This window comes from Neoarius graeffei, chromosome 8, assembly GCF_027579695.1.
Source record: "Neoarius graeffei isolate fNeoGra1 chromosome 8, fNeoGra1.pri, whole genome shotgun sequence".
In the NCBI taxonomy this organism is placed as follows: domain Eukaryota; kingdom Metazoa; phylum Chordata; class Actinopteri; order Siluriformes; family Ariidae; genus Neoarius; species Neoarius graeffei.
In genome coordinates this window covers 69,604,707-69,628,711 of record NC_083576.1, presented here as the reverse complement: position 1 = coordinate 69,628,711, position 24,005 = coordinate 69,604,707, and the positions used below count along the sequence as shown (strand labels likewise).

The window sequence follows — 24,005 nt, the reverse complement described above, 5'->3', positions numbered from 1 at the left end:
AGAATTAGTGCTAGACATAAAAATCTAACCTCTTTGTTTTTAATCATTGTCCTTTCAGGTTCGAACCAGAAGTCCACCTCTGGAGCTTCCCCTGGACCAGCTTTCTATGTTGACCTTGCCTACATTCCAAATCACTGCAGTGCTAAAAATGTAGACCAAGAATTTTTCAAACGGGTGCGTGCTGCTTACTATGTAGTGAGTGGAAACGACCCAGGCAGTGGAGAACCAAGTCGTGGCGTACTGGATTCGCTACTTGAAGGCAAAGCACAGTGGGGAACCAATCTGCAGGTATGCAGCCAATATGAACCTTTGTCATATTGCTTCATCATTGTTAAAATTAAAGACTGCAGCCAGATAAAGCTATAAAAGTTCTAAATGGTTTTAAAGCAAGATGGCCTTTCAATTTCATAAAATCGGTGAAATTTAGTTCCCTCTGAAATTTGGTCATTCTGATATATGCTTTTTTCTGTAATATCTCACAAACTATCAGGCCATTCTATGGCTGGGAAATTATTAAATTTGAGAGGATTTCCGAGCAAATAATGTGCATGAAATCGCCCTCTTCACGTAGTCGAACGGACAGAGGAAGTCTGTGTGCGCATGCGCAGGTTTACATTTGACCGTGCACTGACAGTTACATCATTTTGTCGCTAAACGAACAGCTGATCACTCTGAGGTGCTCGCTGACCACCGATGTTTATTAGTTTGGTCCTGCGTTTCCTTTCCTTTGCAACGTAACGTCTTTTCTTCTCACTTTCCGTTACTGTAGTCGGTCTTTCACGTTTCATTCGCACACTCACATCCTCCATTATTCTCCTGTTTCAAATTCGTATCCCACAATGCCTTGCGTGAACAGGGAAAGCCCACCATGTGACGCATGACGTAGTATCTTGAATTGGGTCATGGTGAAACAGGAAAAAATAGCAGAGAATTTAGAACCGCGTGGCCCTAAATTCATTAATTGTTCCATTAAAAAAAAACCTAATAAAATTGAAAGTCTGTGATTCGAATTCAGCAGCTTTCGTTCCACTAAACAAAAATAATTGGGTGTCAGGGATTTTTTTTTATGGTCTACCCTTGAAAAATCTGAAAGGTGGTCTACCTTTAAATTGAACAACTGAACTCGTTAATAATGTTAATATTTTTCTTTTACCGATAACATCATTACCCTTTCAATAGGTGACGCTGATTCCTACCCATGACACGGAGGTGACTCGTGACTGGTACCAGCAGACTCACAAGAAGCAACAGGATCTGAACATAATGGTCTTGGCCAGTAGCAGCACAGTCGTTATGCAAGATGAGTCTTTCCCTGCCTGCAAAATAGAATTTTAGGCATGCTTTGTATTTAGGGACATATAATTTCTCCTTATTAATTAAGACTAATTAAGACAGTGTATTCCTTACCACCCACAGCGTTGCATCCTACTGACTGCCATTTATAGTTTGTATCTTAGCCTGCAACAGCAGCAGATCCTTGTGCTCCAAGGCCTTACAAATAAGCTTTGGTTTAGAATCCTGATTTTATGTTGTGTGCTATTTCATTGGGCTTGCAAGACCTAGGCAAAGACTGTGAGGTTGTGAGGTTAATTTAACAGAGGTTATGACAAAAGCCTTCCTTTGTTTGTTGTATATTTAGTTTATTTCCATATTCCCAGTGGTAATCTTTGAGAGACATGTTCACATTCAGATGCCCTAAATATGAATTTGAAGCACAAAATACCCTCTGCAATTTATTACTGTAGAACATCAATCCAATCCAATCCACAGATTTTCTTCATTATGAAAGTTAACATGCTTTGTTACACATTTATTGTAACATGAATCCTGTAGGAGTAATTTGTCTGCAGAAATCGAATAACCCTCTATTTCAGACAACAAAACAGAGAAAAGGTGTGAGTAAGGTATCAAAGGCGTGTGTGTGTGTATATACAGTAAGTTTCAAAGACTTAAATCATGCTACTCTGAAAAGGCACATACTCTGCACATACCAGCAAAAACAAGCTAGCAACCAGCCAACAAACAAGCAAACAAACGTATAAAGCTTATGCAAGTGCCAAATCTAAATTCTGTATTCCCACAGCTAAAAGACGCTTTTTAAAGTATTCTGTGAGATGAATCCAAATTTTTGTGTTCCTCATAATTTAATTTGTGACCAGGGGTTTGTTGATGTAGTACGTTTGTGCCTTTAAGGATATGGCACTATATATAGATGACCAGCAGCTTTGTGGTATTTGGCTGACTCTTGTATACCTGTTGTGGGTGAGGTTAAAAAAAAAAATCTGTTAAGAACTGAAATCCGCTAACAGTGTAAAAGGGTTATACATTGGTTTTAGTTTCATTAATGCATGATGCTTGCGCAGCTTCTCAGATGGTGCAGTGTTTAAGGGTTTTGTTTTTATAATGTAATAATTCTTTGTGTATTCCTCGACTTTACATAAGAATGACTTCTGATAGGGTCTATGGTACGTTATTGTCAATTTTATAATTTTTAATTTTCAAGAGCTCAGATGAGGTTTTTAGTTCAGAAGTATCTTTGTATGGTTCAGCACAATGCTCTGATTCTGATAATCCTGTTAAGGCAACAGTTACACATTATTTATAGCCAGAACCATTCATTAGCTTTGCTTTGAATGGAAGTGACGGCGGTTTATGTAGCAGTATTATATGTGAGTGTGTAAATGATGGCTTGCATGAGAAGCGAGCACTATTTCACTTATACACTTCACTTATACACTGAAGAAATGGAGAACATGGGCCCCTGTCATGTGCCTTCTGCATTAACCGTTTAGAGACAGAATAAGGGTTTACAGAAAAATGCTGAAACACTTTACATCACATGGAAAATATACAGCACTTTGGAACATGAAACAGATTTTGACAATGAGGATTTAAAAGTCCTTAGTAGCCTTATACCACATGTACAGTGACACATGATGGACTGTCCTATTCTAAAGTGTATCCCAAACAATGCAAAATTATAAATAGTTCACTATTTTGCACAGAGAAAGATAGCAGTTTTTTAAATGTGAACAAGAGCCATTACAGCAAAGGAGTATGGGTAGATAAAATGCGTGTAAATATTTGCATAAACGACATTGGGATTATTAGGTTATTTTAATTAAAGAGAAATATTTATTGAGAGGTACTTCTAATATTTACCGAAGCTTGAATATAACATAATTGATTGACTCTAGTATGGCATCCTAAATGTATGATCATGTATAATCATGTGTGTCTGTGTATATGCGTACATTCAGTGAGTGAGTTGGAAGTCGTGGATTGAGTACAAATAATCTAAAATCCCTAGAACAACATCACTAATAGACATTGTTTTGAATGAAGTTAATTTTACTTATATTTATTTGACAGCTTCAGTATTACCTTTGTATTTACCGGAGTGTTTTGATGTCATTTTCGTTAATTTTCACATTTAATTTTCTAAAACATGATACAAATGTCTCTACATCTCTGTTAGTGTATATGTTAAAGTAAATGCTTATTAGTTCTGTTTGTTAAAAAAAAAATTAGCCAGCGTTTTATTCATATTTACTATTGTGGTAAGTTACTGTTTGCAGAACAGACTGAGATTAAGTCAGGGACCGTGTATGAAAGATTTAAGTCCTAATTCCTGTGACAGGCAATTTGCTGCAATTTTGTTATAAGCTTCTAAATCCATTTGAACAATCTTTTTGTGGTAAATTTTTATGCCAGTTTCTTCACTTAAAGAAACAAAGCCAAGCTAATACTATAGCACCTGGGATCTTAAAACGGACAATTAAGTTCATGTCTTAATTGCTTACTTCAGAAATGTTTGATTCAGTATTATGGACTGCAGTTGACTGTATTTTTTGTTTCAAAGTCAGTTTATTATTTTTTTTTTTAAATGGAAATTGATTAGTTTTGTTTTTTTTGTTCAGGCATAGTGCCATTGTTTTCCTGGATGGTTAATGCTTCAAGTCCAAAGCAATGAAATTACCTCTGGTCCTGTCGACCTGATAAATGACATGAGCCTAAATGACTGAAATGCTCTCTAATCTCACCATGAACATATAACTATACACCAAGAACAATATGTATTTTTGATAGGTGAACTGTACTAAAAATGGGATTGTGTACTGTATGTTCATAGGTATGGATATATTTTAATATTTGGCCTTAGGAACAAATACTGTCTGATCTTGTTGATTATGTGTGATTGCTGTGCACAGAACTCTGTGCAATGTATGCACTAACTTCATATTATTGAATGTATAAGTTGCTTTGCTGGATGCTGCTTGAACAAAACAAAGAGCTAGCAAATATGCATATGGTACAGTGAACTCTGAGCGAAATGATGACAAGACTGTGATAAGTTTATATGTAAAAACATAACTGTAAACTCAATCAGATATTACCGATCTCAGTAATGATGCATTACTCTCTCCATACCAGAAGACTCATACAGACTACAGTTACGAAGTTTTCTTCTCCTGAATGACTTGAATTATACATGACAAAATCTAAAAAGCAGTGCAACATCTCTGCTTACGGACACTTACAGACACCAATCAAAATAGCAAATGGATACAAACTTACTCTTGTGAAGCATTTTCATTTTGGAGCATTTTAGCATCAGTGGAAATTTACTTTGCAAAAAGGGAAAACAAAAAAGACTTCAGAAATAAGATACCTCTTTTGGTTCATTTCCATACTCCTGAGTCCATTCTCCAAAATGAACGGCTTTATCCGCCCTTACATCACGCCAACGCATCAATTTCTGCATGTGATCTTATTAGTTATAATCCTGAATGTACTTCTTTAATAACTAAAACAAGAACACTATTTTAAAAGGTATATTTGAACAAGCTAATTGTCTTAATAGTACTGAAATATGCATATTATTGGGCTTTGCTTCTGTTTGCCCTAAGACGTTGTTGAGAAGATGCTGTGATAGTTCCTGTTTTTTGCTGCTGTATGTGTCTTAATTTTGTTCCTCTTTAGTGCAATATAACAAATGAGCTCTTTCAAATCCAAACACAAACTTAGATTTCTGCTTACTGTAAAACGGAACCATCCTAGTCATCATGAACAATAATAATAATAAAAAAACCTTAAATTCTGACAGTGTCATCTTTGTTTTCACACACAATTATCAGATAATTTAAGAATGTAGATAATACATGTTGTCTTTTCAAGATTCAATTATCTTACCTATTTATTTATTTTTGAACTATTTAGATTTATATAACTGTATATTTGAACTGGAAAGTCAAACAGAACTGACAATAGGTTTGCTGTTTCAGAGCGACTAAAAACTATGCTATGCCAATGTATATTTTACACTTTAAGTGGAGACTGATTGTGTCATTATTTACAACCCCAATTCCAAAAAAGTTGGGACATTGTGTAAACTGTCAAAAACAGAACGCAATAATTTGCAAATCATGGAAACCCTATATTTCATTGAAAATGGTACAAAGACAACATATTAAATGTTGAAACTGTGTTTTGAAAAATATATGCTCATTTTGAATTTGATGTCAGCAACATGTTTCCAAAAAGTTGGGACAGGGACATGTTTGCCAATGTGTTGCATCACCTCTACTTTTAACAAACACTCTATAAACATTTGGGAACTTTGGAAACCAGTAGGCTCCAGCTTGCCTGCGATCCTGTAGAACAGGATAAGCGGCTACAGATCATGGATGGATGGATGTTTGAAATGGGAGACAGGTCTGGATGGCAGGCAGGCCAGTTTAGCACCCGGACTCTTTTACTACTAAAAACTATGCCATACAGTTTTAATATGTGCAGAAAGTGGTTTGGCATTGTCTTGCTGAAAGAAGGAAGGTCTTCCCTGAAAAAGATTTTGTCTGGATGGCAGCATATTGCTGTGAAATCTGTATATATCATTCAGCATTAATGACGCCTTCCCAGATGTCCAAGCTACCCATGTCATGTGCCATAATGCCCCCATACCATCACAGATGCTGGTTTTTGAACTGTGCATTGATCAGCCAGATGGTCCCTCTCCTCTTTAGCCTGGAGGACGTGGTGTCCATGATTTCTAAAAAGAATTCCAACTTCTGATTCGTCAGACCTCGGGACAATTTTCTACCTCGCCTCAGTCCATCGTAAAAGAGCTCGGGCCCAGAGAAGGTGGCGGTGTTTCTGGATATTGTTTAGCCAGAGCAGTGAACCCCTCCCTCATCTTTACTTCTGAGAGACTCCGCCTCTCTGGGATGCTCTTTTTATACCCAATCATGTTACTGACCTGTTGCCAATTAACCAAATTAGGTTTTTTTAAGCATTACACAACTTTTTCAGTCTTTTGTTGCCCCGTCCCAACTTTTCTGAAAGGTATTGCTTACACCAAATTCAAATTGAGCATATATCTTAAAAAAAAAAATTCTCAGTTTCAACATCTGATATGCTGTCTTTGTACTATTTTCAATGAAATATGGGGTTTCCATGATTTGCAAATCATCATATTCTGTTTTTATTTATGTTTTACAGTGTCCCAACTTTTTTGGAATTGGGGTTGTACATTCCAGTGATTATTGAATAAGTCAAACTACAATCCAAACCAAGCATACAGCTGTTAAAAGAGCTGATTGTAATAGTAAACACTAAATGAACAGAAACGATCGCAAAATACTGTAATTGTAGTTAAGAACAATCTTTAGTCAACACATAGCATCTGAATTAGAAAGACAGTATATAATGTAGCAAATGGCTGAAATTTGGCAAATGGATTACATTTGCCATTACTTTGAAAAGAGAATCAGGGCACTCTTTTTAATTTGGGACACAATGTAGATATATTGAATGTCTGTGAGGAACACTCAGTCGCAATGACATCATCATTTGGCTTCCTGTTTAAGCCTGGCTGAGACTTGTTCTGAATAAATCCTCTCTTTGTCTCCATCCCTCTCCTACGTTACACAGCTGCAGGTTCAGCCAAGCTTTCAAAGAAGTCAATAGGCATCAGGACTCATCACCATAGTAACGCAGTACAGCTAAGGACAAAGCATGAGTCATCACTGGGTTCATCGCACCCTGAGTAAAACCGTGAGACTTTAGTCTTACTTTCAGATCCGGATTATTAAACTCGTCAGGTCAAGTCAGTTTATTTGTATAGCGCTTTTAACAACAGACATGGTCACAAAACAGCTTTACAGAAAAAATAAAGACTTTAAACACACGAGCTAATTTTATCTCTCATAAATGTATTTATAACAGTCTCGGATTGTCAGAAGATACAGTACCTTAATAACTCAAAAGAGATTGTATATACACAATTTTAATAACAATATTGAAATCTCTAAAATTAAATTGTTCAAAGATTTAGAATAAAATAACTTGTTTTTTTTAAAGACAGCAGATCATAACCATTCTTAAGCAGGACACTACCAGAGTAATTAGAGGTAAGTACTTAAATCAGTACTGTCTGAGAAGTTCAGTAAAAACAGTTGCAATACTTAAAATAGTAATAAGGCACTGCTTTTGACAAAAATGCATTTTCAAATAAAATCATGATTACACTGGATATCGTATACAAATAATTCTATTTCATTCAAGTTTTCCTCTCATTATAACAACTTATGTAATTCATACTAAAAAAAAAAGACAATCTCCAATATTCAAAAGTATACTTCATACAACATAAAATCAGTAATTAGAAATATTGTGCTTGATCATCTGGCTGCAGAATAATTACTTTCATTTTTCATTCAATTCATGCCTTTACGGGCACAGTGACTCAGCTGGATGTGTGTTCTGGAGAAGGAAACATCACCACTGAACACACCACTGATCTGATTGGTCTACCTGCTTCTCTTAGGCATTGCCTGATACAGAGCGACATTACGCTGTCCAATGAAATTGCTCGGCTATAAGAAGCTGTGACAACAGCTGAGAGAACACACAATTACTAGTGTGCATTCTTATCTTCACACAGCTCAGAATAAGCTATAGTTCAATCTCACTCCTGCTGATCACAGAGGTATAAAAGTGCAACTAATTGCTGGATTCAGTGTTCTGCTGATTTTCAGGACTCTGCATACCTGGACAAAATACAGCAAGTGCAAAAAAAAGTACATCAGCAAGTGGAGTCTCGGTGGTGGTATATGGCAGAAGCTACACCACAAAATGGTGTTCTTGATTCAGCACCAGCCACCTGCTGTACTGTAAAGCAAAGTATAAAGCTGATCTCAGATCAGAATAAATAAGCAATATGAGGATCAGTGCAGGCGGACAGTCTGTGGTCTGGAGGTTTACTCGCCGCTCAGGTGTTGAGGTCCTGCCACTGACCAAGCTGAAGGTCTTAAACTGGAGACAGTGACGGATAGAGTGCTGGCATCTTCTGACAGACAGAGGCACAATCATTTGCTAAGGCACATAGGATACAAAATGTCCCAGGAAAAGCACTGGTTTAGCAAATAGTAGACTCACAAATCAGAAATGTAGCTTTTGCTGAAGAGTGTGGTCCTTTTTTTTCCCAGAAATGTAACCAAGACCCACCTATTTTCACAGGAAGTGGCCATGTAAAGGATCAACCATGCTTACCAGCCAATAGCTCTTTCAAACTAAAAATTAATTTTCCTTTCAGAAACTGGGGCGTCAAGCCTGTGACCAGCTAAGTGTAGAAAATATTTTAAATGCTCTGTGGGCCAAGGCATCTAAGGATGAGATAGTACAGTTCAGTACTAGTGATTCATTTCATTTTTTTTAAAGCTTGCTCAAGAAGGCAAATCAACCATATGTTGTTTTAATGTTTTCTTATTTACTATACTGGCCACTGAGCTGGCCTAATGGTTAGCGTGTCCACCTCTCGAATGGGAGATTGTGAGTTCTACTTGCAGTTAGGTCATACCAAAGACCATCATAAAAATGGTACCTTCTGCCATTTGGCAAGGCACACTGCAATACAGATGCGAGTGGGAAGTCAAACTCTCACGGTTACCAGAGGACTAGCTGTGTAGGCGAGAGGCCGAGGGCTATAGAAGCGGAGATCGGCACCGCCCAATGCGCCTTTAGGGCCTGGTTAGTACTGGGATGGGAGACTGCCTGGGAAGACCAGGTCCTGGCACGAGAAGGACTTTGACTGTACTGGCCTAGAAAGAAATGCCCCAAATGGTAAAACAAGTTATGTAGTGACAGGCAGAATAACACTTCTAAACTGTAGGACATTTGTCTTAAAGCATGTGCCTAGCATGAAAAAAAAAAACACACACAGTAAATGGATTATTAAAAAAAAAAATCAAAGTTATGCCACATACAACAGGCAACCTATTTACGGTAAGGAGAATTGCTCAGAGCTGATGCTGAAGTCAATCTAGATCTATTACACTGCCAACATAAATCAAACCACAACTCACACAAGATATGATGACACTAAAAATCTCAATATGAGGGTGGGATATAGTTAAGTAGAGCCAGCATTGAGCTTAACAGATGGGCTTAAAAGAAGACAGTGTGTGTCGAGTGCCTGTGACAGTTTAAGGCCTATATAGACTGACATCTTTGTCTCTTTGGTGGCAGACACTCAAGAATGCTGCATATTTTGGACAGCTCCTGACTCCAGGAGATTAGTGCGGATGATGACATGATCAGGATGATGAATTGCTCCTGGAGTCCTGGAAAGCTGCTATATTGGAGGAGATACACACACTCTCGAGTCTGGGCTAGCTGTTATGGTAGTGCAGAAGCTAAAGAAGACCGAGCTGGCTCCTGACTCTCAGGTTCTGTGGAAGGTTGAATCTGAGAGTCAAACATTGCTTTCAGAGCTGAAAGATACAAAAAAGGAAAGAGCACAAAGCTTGATTACATCCTTTCGGATTGTTTTCAGTTAAAGCCTTTTTTTTTTTTAAAAGCAAAAACTTAGAATAAAAGGTCGGATGATTAAAGTTTTAAAATGCAATATAGTAGGATATATAAAAGAGTTTATTCTATCCACATTCACTGGATATGAGCAATCGCACACTCTGATTGGCCATTCTAATGCTAAGATATCGGCTCATATACCGTGAGTAGAGAAAAATAAAATCGTGCATCAAGTCAGATATATCACTTTGTTATCAAGTATTTAAAAGAAACAGAAACAGCTAAAAGAATATATTTTTCCCCCTCAATATCTCCTGTTCCACACTTCGACCCAGTCGGTGGCAGTAATGCACCTCTAAGTTGGTTTGCCAACCACCAAAAAACCCTAAAGAAGAAGAAGAAAATGGCATACCGTGTTACTGAACCAACCGAGGACGAAATAAAAACTCTACTTGAAAACAAAACCCCCCAAAATACAAAAAAAGCAACAAAATACTGTATCCAATGCTATGATATTTAATGGTAAGAACGTATTTTTTTTCCAATAATTATTATTATAGCATTTTTCACAAATTGCTACTGTCATTTCGCCAGTTCGTTTACATTCTAAATGGAAATTATTTTACTGGACGTTTTGTATAAAAAGTTTTTATTGATCGAATTTGCGAAAAATAAAAATGCTCCGTTTCTCAAAATCCAGTGAATGTGGATAGAATAAAATAGTTATTCCACTCAATCTCGTTGTACATGGCTTATAACCAACTTGGTGCTATGCATCTTGTCGGCTATCAGCTCATGTAAGACTTGATTTTGTGGAATAACTGTTAAATAGCTACTGATTCCCAAAATACCAAGCACAATATCCATGATTGCAACCACCTGCATCTACGTACTTTTCAGAGTCTTGGCGAGTGTCTCTCTCCGGCTTTCACACACCTTGTTGAGGAATTCGTCTACCTGTTTCAGCGAGAGAGAGTTGTGCAGGGTCTCCAGGGGGTATACAGATGGCACCATGGAGTAGCCTTCAAATCCTGAATCACATAAAATGCATTAAATCAAAAATCAATGTCAAAAAGGTCAATGTCTAGTGCAAACATTTACGAAACATAGGACAGCTACAGCGATACAGACTTGCCAACAGTCTTATAGTCCAAACAACAATCCTCCAATAACCTGGCAACAAACCAAAACCCTCCGAATATAAAAGAGATGCATCCGTCTGCTCCCAAATCTCCTAATACCAAGGTCAATCCCAGAATTTCCACACTAATCTGCATGTGTTTGGTCAGTGATAACACTTCACAGTTAACACCTTGCCTCATAAATCACCATGAGCCTCATAGGAATTGAAGAGCCACACGGCTCTGTGCACTGACAAACTGCTGGACTGAGTAATGCACCAATTTAACAGAGTTGAAATAGTTATAACTCTTAACACTCCTCACAGAGTTTCATCACTGTACATAATCTGGTTTGGTCTGTTCTCGTTATAAGACTGCAGGGGTTGATGCCGCTTTAAAGGATGAAGTGATGCGTCTGCGAAATGAAAATATGATATCTTGGAGGTGAGGAAAGTCACAGTGTTTAATTTAGAACCAAGTAATACTAAAAAGTTAATTCAGTTATACTAAAAAGTCTGTCTAGAATGCAATCTAGCATGTTGAAGAATGAGCACCTTGGATATATTGAGGACAATTCATCCTTTTTTATGCTTCTCACAAGCATTTTGGCTTGCACATAGATTACAGCAGAGAGAATCCAATATATTAGAGTGCACAGTTCAGTTCCACAGTGAACCAGATGATACGGAGGTGAGTGTAAAATAAATGGAGAGAATAGGAAAACTTTAAAATGAATGAGAGTGAAAGAGAATGAGAGTGAAAGAGAGATAATTCTCAAAGGTAAATAACACTAACTAAGCAAATTTAAGGGGTTTTCATATTATGTGTGTCTCTGGCTGCTTTAAAAGCTATTTTGCACTAATTGCAAATAAAATAGCAAACAAATGTTCCAACTTGCTTGTAATCCATTTTTGATTCAACTCCACTTCAAAACACTCTCGGGGTCAGTCTATGTAGATAGAAATGTACATTTATGTCTCATCTCATTATCTCTAGCCGCTTTATCCTGTTCTACAGGGTCGCAGGCAAGCTGGAGCCTATCCCAGCTGACTACGGGCGAAAGGCGGGGTACACCCTGGACAAGTCGCCAGGTCATCACAGGGCTGACACACAGAGACAAACAACCATTCACATTCACACCTACGGTCAATTTAGAGTCACCAGTTAACCTAACCTGCATGTCTTTAGACTGTGGGGGAAACCAGAGCACCCGGAGGAAACCCACGCGGACACGGGGAGAACATGCAAACTCTGCACAGAAAGGCCCTCGCTGGCCACGGGGCTCAAACCCGGACCTTCTTGCTGTGAGGCGACAGCGCTAACCACTACACCACCGTGCCGCCTACATTTATGTCCTCAGTTTAAATGATATATGGTGAATTTAGTGGGTCAGATGTTTGGCCAAGTTACAGGATCATTCAAGAGGTATGGAAAGAATGTCGTTAATATTTCTGTTAATATTTCAATAATATTGTCTGGCGTTGAGTGGTATATCAGATATATTCCATTCAGCTAGCATGATAGTGAACGAGTCGAAGATGAATTATAGCTGAATGGAATATATCTGATATACCATGAAAAAAGCCATTATTATTATTATTATACATACACATTCCTTCCAGGTGTTCAACTCATCTTTCTTTTTCAAAATTCTCTCAAAATCTTTCGTATTTAACAAAGCAAACCTGGTGGCCATGTTTGTTTACAAATTGTCACAGTCGCTTGTTATCGTGGAAGTTTTACGTCTCCAATATGTGACATCATGTTGTCTTGACAGCCATGCAATATCATAAACCATATTCAACACTCATTCTCCATTGGGTAGAGTAACGTAATACATGTAGGATAAGCGATATGCTAACAATATTGCATGCTATCAAACCAAATGAATGAAACCTGCTAGAAGGGAATAGAACATGTTTTTATTCCATCAAAAAAGGTGTCCTGTATGTATAATAATACTTATTCTATCCACATTCACTGCATATGAGCAATCACGCACTCTGATTGGCTACTCTACTAATAGGATATCAGCTCATATACCGTGAGTGGAGAAAAACAAAATGGGAGCTTTGTTATCAAGTATTTAAAAGAAATAGAAATGGCTAAAAGAATATAGGATTTTTGTTTGTTTGTCCCCTCCAATATCTCCTGTTCCACACTCCAGCCCAGCGAGTGGCGTGAATGCACTTTTAAGTTGGTTTGCCAACTGCCAAAAAAAAAAACCTAAAGAAGAACAAGAAAATGGCAGAGCATGTTGCTGAACCAACCGAGGACAAAATAAAAACTCTATTCGAAAACAAAACAAAACAAAAAAAACAAACAAAAAAAAAGCAACAAAATATGCAATAAAAGTATTTCATGGTAAGAACATATCTTTTTTTAATTTTTCAAGAATTATTATTATTATAAAATTTTTCACAAATTGCTATGGTCATTTTGCCGGTTTTTTTTTTACATTCTAAGTGGAAATGATTTTGCAAAAAATAAAAATGCTCCGTTTCTCAAAATCCAGTGAATGTGGATACAATAAAAGAGTTATTCCACTAAATCTCGTCATACATGGCTTATAGCCGAATTGGCACTACACGACTCGTTGGCTATCAGTTCATGTACGATTTGATTTCATGGAATAACTGTTAATTATTTTTTCGCCGTCCGGTTTCCATCAAATCCTGCGCTCTGATTTGCTGGCGAGTGGGTTCTTATCCTACGATACAGACCCCAGTTACAGACCCTGGTTATGGACCTCTGGTGACTCGCTCGTTCACAACAACAACAAACATAGTAGAATTTTTTGTTAACATTTATCTTTTTTTTATAAGATTTATTTATAATATTATCAAAAATCTTATAAATTTTTGCCAGCATTTCTCAGCATAATAGCATTAATTTTACAGCATGGATAGTGATAATGACAGTCTTCACAGTGAAAGCGAGTTTTACTACCCTGAGGAAGAAGAAATAAAACATTTTATGGAGAAAGCTAAAAATCTGTAACTGTTGCTAACGCCGAGCAAAAACATGGCTGAATCCTGAAAGACTCAATTTTGTATAAATAGGGGACTATATAGGCGGCAAAATGTAGTTTTTTTTCCTGCCATGGAAGTGCACTTGTATACCAAGGAGGAAGCAATTTGCATTACAGCCGTGAATGAGGATTCAAAATGGCGGCTCGGTTTTCCTTTTCGGGCGCTCTCGTTTTCTGTTAGAATTTGGTAAAGAAAAAAATAAATATATTATTTAAAAAACCTGTAACTGTTGCTAACACCAAGCAAAAACATGGCTGAATCCTGAATGATTCAATTTTGTATAAATAGGGGACTACATAGGCAGCAAAATGTTAGTCTGGCTAACGCGACAAAGCTCTACGAGCTATTGGTCTGGCCAAGATATTAAGCCCAACCGTTTCCCAGAGCCCGTGGTTGACCCGCCTCCCTGAAATGCCTCACTTTGCTACTGGTCGAAGCCAGAAAAGGCTGTGACGAAGCTTAAACCAATCACATCACTCTTTCCTCTGACGTACAGTGGTGCTTGAAAGTTTGTGAACCCTTTAGAATTTTCTATATTTCTGCATAAATATGACCTAAAACATCATCAGATTTTCACACAAGTCCAAAAAGTAGATAAAGAGAACCCAGTTAAACAAATGAAACAAAAATATTCTACTTGGTCATTTATTTATTGAGGAAAATGATCCAATATTACATATCTGTGAGTGGTAAAAGTATGTGAACCTTTGCTTTCAGTATCTGGTGTGACCCCCTTGTGCAGCAATAACTGCAACTAAACGTTTGCGGTAACTGTTGATCAGTCCTGCACACCGGCTTGGAGGAATTTTAGCCCATTCCGCCGTACAGAACAGCTTCAACTCTGGGATGTTGGTGGGTTTCCTCACATGAACTGCTCGCTTCAGGTCCTTCCACAACATTTCGATTGGATTAAGGTCAGGACTTTGACTTGGCCATTCCAAAACATTAACTTTATTCTTCTTTAACCATTCTTTGGTAGAACGACTTGTGTGCTTAGGGTCGTTTTCTTGCTGCATGACCCACCTTCTCTTGAGATTCAGTTCATGGACAGATGTCTTGACATTTTCCTTTAGAATTCGCTGGTATAATTCAGAATTCATCGTTCCATCAATGATGACAAGCCGTCCTGGCCCAGATGCAGCAAAACAGAACCAAACCATGATACTACCACCACCATGTCTCACAGATGGGATAAGGTTCTTATGCTGTAATGCAGTGTTTTCCTTTCTCCAAACATAATGTTTCTCATTTAAACCAAAAAGTTCTATTTTGGTCTCATCCGTCCACAAAACATTTTTCCAATAGCCTTCTGGCTTGTCCACGTGATCTTTAGCAAACTGCAGATGAACAGCAATGTTCTTTTTGGAGAGCAGTGGCTTTCTCCTTCCAACCCTGCCATGCACACCATTGTTGTTCAGTGTTTTCCTGATGGTGGACTCATGAACATTAACATTAGCCAATGTGAGAGAGGCCTTCAGTTACTTAGAAGTTACCCTGGGGTCCTTTGTGACCTCGCTAACTATTACACGTCTTGCTCTTGGAGTGATCTTTGTTGGTCAACCACTCCTGGGGAGGCTAATAGTGGTCTTGAATTTCCACTATTTCTACACTATCTGTCTGACTGTGGATTGGTGGAGTCCAAACTCTTTAGAGATGGCTTTGTAACCTTTTCCAGCCTGATGAGCATCAACAATGCTTTTTCTGAGGTCCTCAGAAATCTCCTTTGTTCGTGCCATGATACACTTCCACAAACATGTGTTATGAAGATCAGACTTTGATAGATCCCTGTTCTTTAAATAAAACAGGGTGCCCACTCACACCTGATTGGCATCCCATTGATTGAAAACACCTGACTCTGATTTCACCTTCAAATTAACTGCTAATCCTAGAGGTTCACATACTTTTGCCACTCACAGATATGTAATATTGGATAATTTTCCTCAATAAATAAATGGCCAAGTATAATATTTTTGTCTCATTTGTTTAACTGGATTCTCTTTATCTACTTTTAGGACTTGTGTGAAAATCTGATGCTGTTTTAGCTCATATTTATGCAGAAATGTAGAAAATTCTAAAGGGTTCACAAACTTTCAAGCACCACTGTATGCGACGCGACGGGGCTAACTGGTAGATTGAACTCTTACCGAAGCCGGTCGGGAGCAAGGCGAAAACGTCCTTCCTTTCAATAAATACCTCCAGGGCTGCTCTTTGCTCCGTTTTCAATGAGAACTTCCCGTTGAATGCTTTCAATACAGCATCTATGCGTAATAGATGCGGAAGCGTGAATGAAGCGCTTCCGGCATAGATTCTGTAAACAATCTATGGCTTCCGGTCGCAGTTCTACTACGTCAGTGCCTTGAACACGCCTCTACCCAGGGCCGTTGGAGATGCTCAAAGTTGATTGGTTCCCGATTTTTCGGGAGCTTGGAAAAGCTGTAGATAGCTTGCCTGGCCAGACTAAGCTCGCAACAGGCCCTCGTGTTGCGTCACGCTTAGGATGGGCGGGCCCAGGCTAGCAAAATGTAGTTTTTTTCCTGCCATGGAAGTGCACTTGTATACTGAGGATGAAACAATTTGCATTACAGCCGTGAATGAGGATTCAAAATGGCGGCTCGCCTCGGCTCGGTTTTCCCTTTCGGGCGCTCTCGTTTTCTGTTAGAATTTGGTAAAGAAAAAAATAAATATATTATTTACCAGCTTAAGGTCGATCCGTATGGTAAAATACCGTGACCTCGGCCTTGAATACCTCGGTCATGGTATTTCACGATATGGACCCCCCAGCTGGTAAATAACATATATATTATATAATCAACAGCCACATTATTAGGAACACATGCACAGGTTAATTCAAGTACAGGTCAAGCGCTTCAGTTCACATCAAACATCAGAGTAGGGGGAAAAGTGATCCTGTGATTTTGGTCATCCTAGGCTAGGTGGGGTAATTGGACTATTTCAAAAGATGCTGATCTCTTGGGATTTTCATGCACAACACTGTCTACAGTTTATGTAGAAATAAAACAGCAATTGAGGCATTTCTCCAGGTGGAAAGACCATGTTGATGAGTGAGGTCTGAGAACGGCCAGACAGAGCTGATAGGAAGGGTACAGCAACTCAAACCACCACTCTGTACCAGCATGGTAAGGAGAACGGCATCTCAGAATCTCAACATGTTGAATCGTGCAGTTGGACTACAAGAGCAGAAGACCACGTCAGGTTCCACTCCTGTCAGTTATGGACAGGAATCTGAGACTACGGTGGGCACAGATTCATCAAAAATGGACAGTTGAAGATAAGAAAAATACCACCTGGTATGATGAATCTAGATTTCTGCTGAGATATGCAGATGGTTGGCTCAGAATTTGGCAACACACTTTGGGAACTTATTAACAGTCAATCATTATTTGAATGCCACAACCTATCTGAGTGTTGTTGCTGACCATGTGCATCACCTTATACTCACAATTTCAAATCAAAGTCCTTCCTATGCCATGTGGCGCATAGGGTGGCGCTGATCTCCGTTTCCGTAGCCTTTGGCCTCTCGCCTATTACATAGCTGGGGTTACAGTGGGGGGCTAGTCCTCTGGTAACCGCGAGAATTTGACTCCCCACTTGCATCTGTATTGCAGCGTACCTTGCCAGATGGCAGTAGGTACCATTTTTATGATGGTCTTTGATATGACCCGACCGTAAGTAGAACTCGCCATCTCCCGATCGAGAGGCGGACACGCTAACCACTAGGCCAACTCGCGGTCAATACTCACAATTTACCCATTTTATAACGGTGACTTCCGGTACCATGATAGAGCACATACAGTACTGTATTAGCTCAAACTGGTTACATGAACATGACAGTAAGTTCAGTGTATTTCAGGAGCCTTCCCAGTGGCCAGAACTGAATAGAGCACCTTTGGGATGTGGTAGAAGAGAAGATTCATAGCATGACTATGCAGTTGACAAATCTGCAGTAGCTATGTCATAGAATCATATCAACATGAGCTAGAATCTCAAAGGAATGTTTCCAACATCTTCTTGTAACCATGCCGTGAAGAATTGAAGCTGTTCTGAGAGCAAATGGGGGTCCTATCCAGTATTAGTATGGTTTTCCAAATAAAATGGCTGATGAGTGTATATGCATGTAATACATCCATTTACAGAGGGGAACCATCAGGGCCTTCTATGCCTTCAAAGAAAGCCCAAACATATCAGCATTTCAAATCTTATTTGATTTAATTTATTTCATTCTTTCATAACTTCATTATAATTATTCTCTTCTGGGGTTTAAATCGGAGTGCTAACCTCCTAGGAAGTGTCATTGACAAACAAGGTGGGACAGATGCAGATGTAAAGGCACGGATAGGAAAGGCAAGAACAGCTTTCCATCAGTTGGATAAAGTCTGGAGATCATCAGAACTGACTACCAGTACTAAAATCCAGATGTTCAACACAATGGTAAAACATGTTCTATTGTATGGTGCAGAGACATGGCGAACAACAGCCAGCACGACATGGAAAATACAAGCTTTCATAAATACCTGCCTTAGGAAAATTCTTAGAATCTACTGGCCTAACACCATCAGTAATGAGGACTTGTGGCACCGCACTGGGCAACAACCAGTAGGGACTGTCATTCTATGTAAACACTGGACATGGATAGGGCACACCTTGCGCAAACCAGTAACAAATATCACAAGAAAGGCCTTCACCTGGAACCCCCCGGGGAAGCGGAAGAAGGGAAGACCAAAGAACACATGGAGGCGGAACCTGGATGCTGATGTGAGGGCAACTGGCTACACATGGGAACAGCTGGTAGAGAGGGCCCAGGACCGCATGAGATGGAGGGATCTAGTCCGTGGCCTATGCCCAAGGATGGGCAGTAGGCCTAAGTAAGTAAGTAAGTAAGTAAGTATTCTCTTCTAATTTGGCCTCCAAATTTGCTTCAGAAATGAAAGGGTTAAATGTCCTGAAAACATTAAAATTGAGTTATCCAATGAATTTTTTTTGTTTGTTGTCTCTAGGCTGAGAAGAGTTTCGAGCTGCTCACTCATTGGTTAGGACTTCATTGCCGGGACAGAAGGCCATGGCAGTGTATGTTTATGTAGGAAGTGACAGATAAATTGACCAAATCAGATTTTGATTTATAGTGGGAGGGACCAAAAATTTATCGCCCTAGGCCTCTCAAAGGCCAGCGTGAGCTTAACTATGAGTCGTTCATCAGTAGTGTTAACAAATGTTAATAAAGCAGTCAAGACAGTGCTCCTGAGAGCAAATAGCACAGGCTAACGACCGAGAAACTAAGGCCAAGTTTACATTAGACCGTATCTGTCTCGTTTTCTTCGCGGATGCACTGTCCGTTTACATTAAAACGCCTGGAAACGCCGGGAAACGGGAATCCGCCAGGGTCCACGTATTCAATCCAGATCGTGTCTGGTCCGGTGCTGTGTAAACATTGAGAATACGCGGATACGCTGTGCTGAGCTCTAGCTGACGTCGTCATTGGACGTCACTGTGACATCCACCTTCCTGATTCGCTGGCGTTGGGATCGGCTCAGTCCCGAATCACTGCTCGTGCGCTTCACTCGCGCGCTCTGTGAGCTGCGCAGGGCCGGAGTGCACACCCTCCAGAGGGCACTCGCTGTTCAGGGTGGAGTGATTTGGAGCGCAGGAGGAAGCGCTGAGCTGCACTGAGGTTTATTTACACATTTCAACCTCCTTCAGGTGCTTAAACTCAGTGAGAACATGAACATCACAGCCAGGTGTGTTTATCTGCTGGAGAAGGTGCTCGCTTGCCATCCTTCCACTTGCAAGTGGTGAGTGACTTGCGCATGCCCGATATGCACTGGGATCATGTGACGTGCCGTCTAATTAGTCATGTGATTAGCGTATCCGTGTATTGGCGTTGCTGTGTGCACGCGAATCGTTTTAAAAACGTTAATCTGATGATCCGCTGATTCGAAATAATGTAAACAGGGCCTAAGATTTCTGTCTCCAGACTCTTCTTCCACGCATGCTCACTACAGTATTTTTCACTCAGACTTAAGTATTCAGTTCCCTATGTAATTTACTTAATTACTTTTAACATCAATATCGACAGCTACAAACAACATACAGTGGGGCAAAAAAGTAGTATTTAGTCAGCCACCAATTGTGCAAGTTCTCCCACTTAAAAAGATGAGAGAGGCCTGTAATTTTCGTCACAGGTACACTTCAACTATGAGAGACAGAATGGGGGGAAAGAATCCAGGAAATCACATTGTAGGATTTTTAATGAATTAATTGGTAAATTCCTCAGTAAAATAAGTATTTGGTCACCTACAAACAAGCAAGATTTCTGGCTCTCACAGACCTGTAACAACTTCTTTAAGAGGCTCCTCTGTCCTCCACTCGTTACCTGTATTAGTGGCACCTGTTTGAACTCGTTATCAGTATAAAAGACACCTGTCCACAACCTCAAACAGTCACACTCCAAACTCCACTATGGCCAAGACCAAAGAGCTGTCAAAGGACACCAGAAACAAAATTGTAGACCTGCACCAGGCTGGGAAGACTGAATCTGCAATAGATAAGCAGCTTGGTGTGAAGAAATCAACTGTGGGAGCAATTATTACAAAATGGAAGACATACAAGACCACTGATAATCTCCCTCGATCTGGGGCTCCACGCAAGATCTCACCCTGTGGGGTCAAAATGACCACAAGAATGGTGAGCAAAAATCCCAGAACCACACGGCGGGACCTAGTGAATGACTTGCAGAGAGCTGGGACCAAAGTAACAAAGGCTACCATCAGTAACACACTACGCCGCCAGGGACTCAAATCCTGCGGTGCCAGACGTGTCCCCCTGCTTAAGCCAGTACATGTCCAGGCCCGTCTGAAGTTTGCTAGAGAGCATTTGGATGATCCAGAAGAGGATTGGGAGAATGTCATATGGTCAGATGAAACCAAAATAGAAATTTTTGGTAAAAACTCAACTTGTTGTGTTTGGAGGAGAAAGAATGCTGAGTTGCATCCAAAGAACACCAAACCTACTGTGAAGCATGGGGGTGGAAATATCATGCTTTGGGGCTGTTTTTCTGCAAAGGGACCAGGACGACTGATCCGTGTAAAGGAAAGAATGAATGGGGCCATGTATCGTGAGATTTTGAGTGAAAACCTCCTTCCATCAGCAAGGGCATTGAAGATGAAATGTGGCTGGGTCTTTCAGCATGACAATGATCCCAAACACACTGCCCAGGCAATGAAGGAGTGGCTTCGTAAGAAGCATTTCAAGGTCCTGGAGTGGCCTAGCCAGTCTCCAGATCTCAACCCCATAGAAAATCTTTGGAGGGAGTTGAAAGTCCGTGTTGCCCAGCAACAGCCCCAAAACATCACTGCTCTAGAGGAGATCTGCATGGAGGAATGGGCCAAAATACCAGCAACAGTGTGTGAAAACCTTGTGAAGACTTACAGAAAACGTTTGACCTCTGTCATTGCCAACAAAGGGTATATAACAAAGTATTGAGATCAACTTTTGTTATTGACCAAATACTTATTTTCCACCATAATTTGCAAATAAATTCTTTAAAAATCAGACAATGTGATTTTCTGGATTTTTTTTCTCATTTTGTCTCTCATAGTTGAGGTATACCTTTGATGAAAATTACAGGCCTCTCTCATCTTTTTAAGTGGGAGAACTTGCACAATTGGTGACTGACTAAATACTTTTTTGCCCCACTGTAGCTACCTGGCAGCCTGCTGCTAATCCCTTGCCCTTTTGCTTTTTTGGTGTGTCTGGCTAAGTTTTGGCTGAGCTCAAGTCCCAGCTCTAATAGTAACGGTTCCACACTGGTGTGTATAGTTCAGCAGTGTAGCTTTCTATCATTGTAAAATGCCTTAACTGTGGTTCCTGTGCTAAAACTGGCCATATCAGTCAGAACAGCTCCACTATAGTGGCTTTTTATAGTGGACCCATCACTTTATGTGACACATAACCATATTCTGGCTTTCCATTGGATACTCTTAGACAGAACTGCACCACAAGATGCAAGACATGTTCTTATTTGTTTCCGAGACTCAGAGAGCAGAGAGCAAGGATGAGGATGTAGCAGAAAAAGGGTGGTTGAGTGGGTGGAGTGCTGCCTTGAAATCAGTCACAGGGCTGCGAATGGGAGCCAGCAGGTGAACATGTGGGGGGTGCGAAAGCAGCGATGGAGGTTGTGTGTGAACACAGGATCAGCTGAGAACCAACTCAGCAATTCAGTGACATGCTGCTGCTTCTCGGCAGACTCCGAGAGGAAGGAGGAAGAAAGGAGAAGCATAGTGAAGAGAAAAGAAAGGGAAAGGGATGATAGAAAAGGGAACATACTGTACAGGAAGGAGTGTTAGATTGTGACTAAAGGGTTTTGATAAAGTAATGGCGGGAGAAACTCTCCAGGACAGAGTAATACTGAAGGGACGTGGATGAAGAAGATAAATAAATCTTGTTGTACAGTATGCTGGATTCAGCTCAGCGAGTCAGCAAGCGAGACAAATTACCAACTACAGCGGAGCATTTCCAAACTAAAAGGAGAGCCATTGCAGCACTGCAGCCACTAATTCACACGTCAAAGAGAAAATTAAAAAAAGAATGCGGTGTAATTAAAACCACCTAACCTGTGATTTTGTCTGAATGGGGCGTTAACATTGATGAGCAGACAGTTCATCTTGTTACTGTTCAATTCAGTGCACAATTTATATATGACCTTTAAATGTCTTTTGCATTAGGGTGCATAGCAGCATTATGATTACACTGTGTTCAATCACTCTGACACAAGACCTAACCTATAAAATAATGAGGCGATCCCTTCACCATGTGGCTTTAGCTGAGCACTAAATCTTAAATCTCTGGTGTGTTCATGCTGAGAAATGCAAAAATAATGTGCTATAGTAAGAAGACTACAATGTTTATAGTAAGTAGTTAACACCCGAAACAAAGCACACATGAAGCTCATAGGAGATAACGGACAGAACCAGTTTACATCAAGTAGCATTGAACGCAATATAATGCTACTTACATCATATGCATTTTAGCATAACTAATCAATATAAAACTATCATGTATGAACATGCTTAAAATGATGTTCTATGTCTAAGCTTCAAATTTTAAAGTACTAGGCCAAAGCTAGTGAGTTGACACACAGCTCAGGACTGGTATAGTCCCCTGAGGCTGATTCACTCAATTTTATTTATTTATTTATTTATTTATTTAATAAAACTGGCACATGAAATTGATTGAGAAGTTGCCTTTAGCTCTTTCCATCAACGCTTTGAACTGCACTGTGCCTAGCAGATTCAGTATTCTACTAGTATTCAGTCTCTACTGGATGATGCTTGACTAGAAACCAAATTATTTTTATATGAGACAGTTTAAATGGTAATGACTGGGATGGCTGATAACAGGGCTAAATCATATTCGGCATTTGAATATTTCTCTCTCTTTCTTTCTTTAGTCCATTTTCTCCTAATTTGGTCATTTCCCACCCACTAGCTACATTTTCCCCTCATCATGCAACAGATGCCAACCGGGGAGGGTGAAGGAGAGCATGTGGGCCATTCTCAGAAAATGTGATTTGTAACGGTAAAGACATTTCAAAAAATTTTGTATACACTAACTTTAGTTACAACCCTGTTAAATACATTTAATAAGCAAAAACAAGCATGTTTCATGAATTCACAAAGCAAGAGACATAATTATTATGAAAAAAATAATGGCCACTTATTGTTTTTACCGTTACCCTATAGAGTAATGATAAGACAACACTGGGTAATGGTAAAGACATCTCATGCCATTTTTGGGTCACTGAGTGAAGAAAAAAAGATAAACAAATTATGCATTTATTATCCCATCCTACCTTGCTACTTGACTAACTAAACTTTTTCAATATGCAGCATCATTATCTTTATCATTTGGGGGTAACGGCAAAGACAGTTCATTTCCCTGACATCTCGAAATTTCATATTTACTTGACCTCTATTGTCAAAGCCCTGAGTTACAGCATGATTTTACCATTTGGGTAATGGTAAAGACATCA

At 39.5% G+C, this 24,005-nt stretch overlaps 2 protein-coding genes across 8 annotated transcripts in view; one reads left to right on the top strand and one right to left on the bottom strand.

Moving 5' to 3' along the window:
* The window catches only part of map1ab (microtubule-associated protein 1Ab), a 47,389-nt gene extending 42,323 nt beyond the window's left edge, over nt 1–5,066 (top strand). For both annotated transcript variants that reach the window (XM_060928119.1, XM_060928120.1), the window contains 2 exons: nt 59–288; nt 1,180–5,066. In XM_060928119.1, coding sequence (XP_060784102.1) covers nt 59–288; nt 1,180–1,335 — 386 coding nt within the window. In that variant the 3' untranslated portion in view covers nt 1,336–5,066. The remainder of the gene's footprint in view (nt 1–58; nt 289–1,179) is intronic.
* A 1,624-nt stretch (nt 5,067–6,690) lies between these two features.
* Nucleotides 6,691–24,005, bottom strand: part of ppip5k1b (diphosphoinositol pentakisphosphate kinase 1b) — an 85,581-nt gene continuing 68,266 nt past the window's right edge. For 3 of the 6 annotated variants that reach the window (XM_060928113.1, XM_060928112.1, XM_060928114.1), the window contains exons 27-28: nt 10,701–10,838; nt 6,693–9,770 (exon numbers count right to left, since the gene is read on the bottom strand). In XM_060928113.1, coding sequence (XP_060784096.1) covers nt 9,676–9,770; nt 10,701–10,838 — 233 coding nt within the window. In that variant the 3' untranslated portion in view covers nt 6,693–9,675. Of the gene's footprint in view, nt 9,771–10,700; nt 10,839–24,005 lie in introns of those variants that run through there. The other 3 variants (XM_060928118.1, XM_060928115.1, XM_060928117.1) reach the window with 3 other exon arrangements.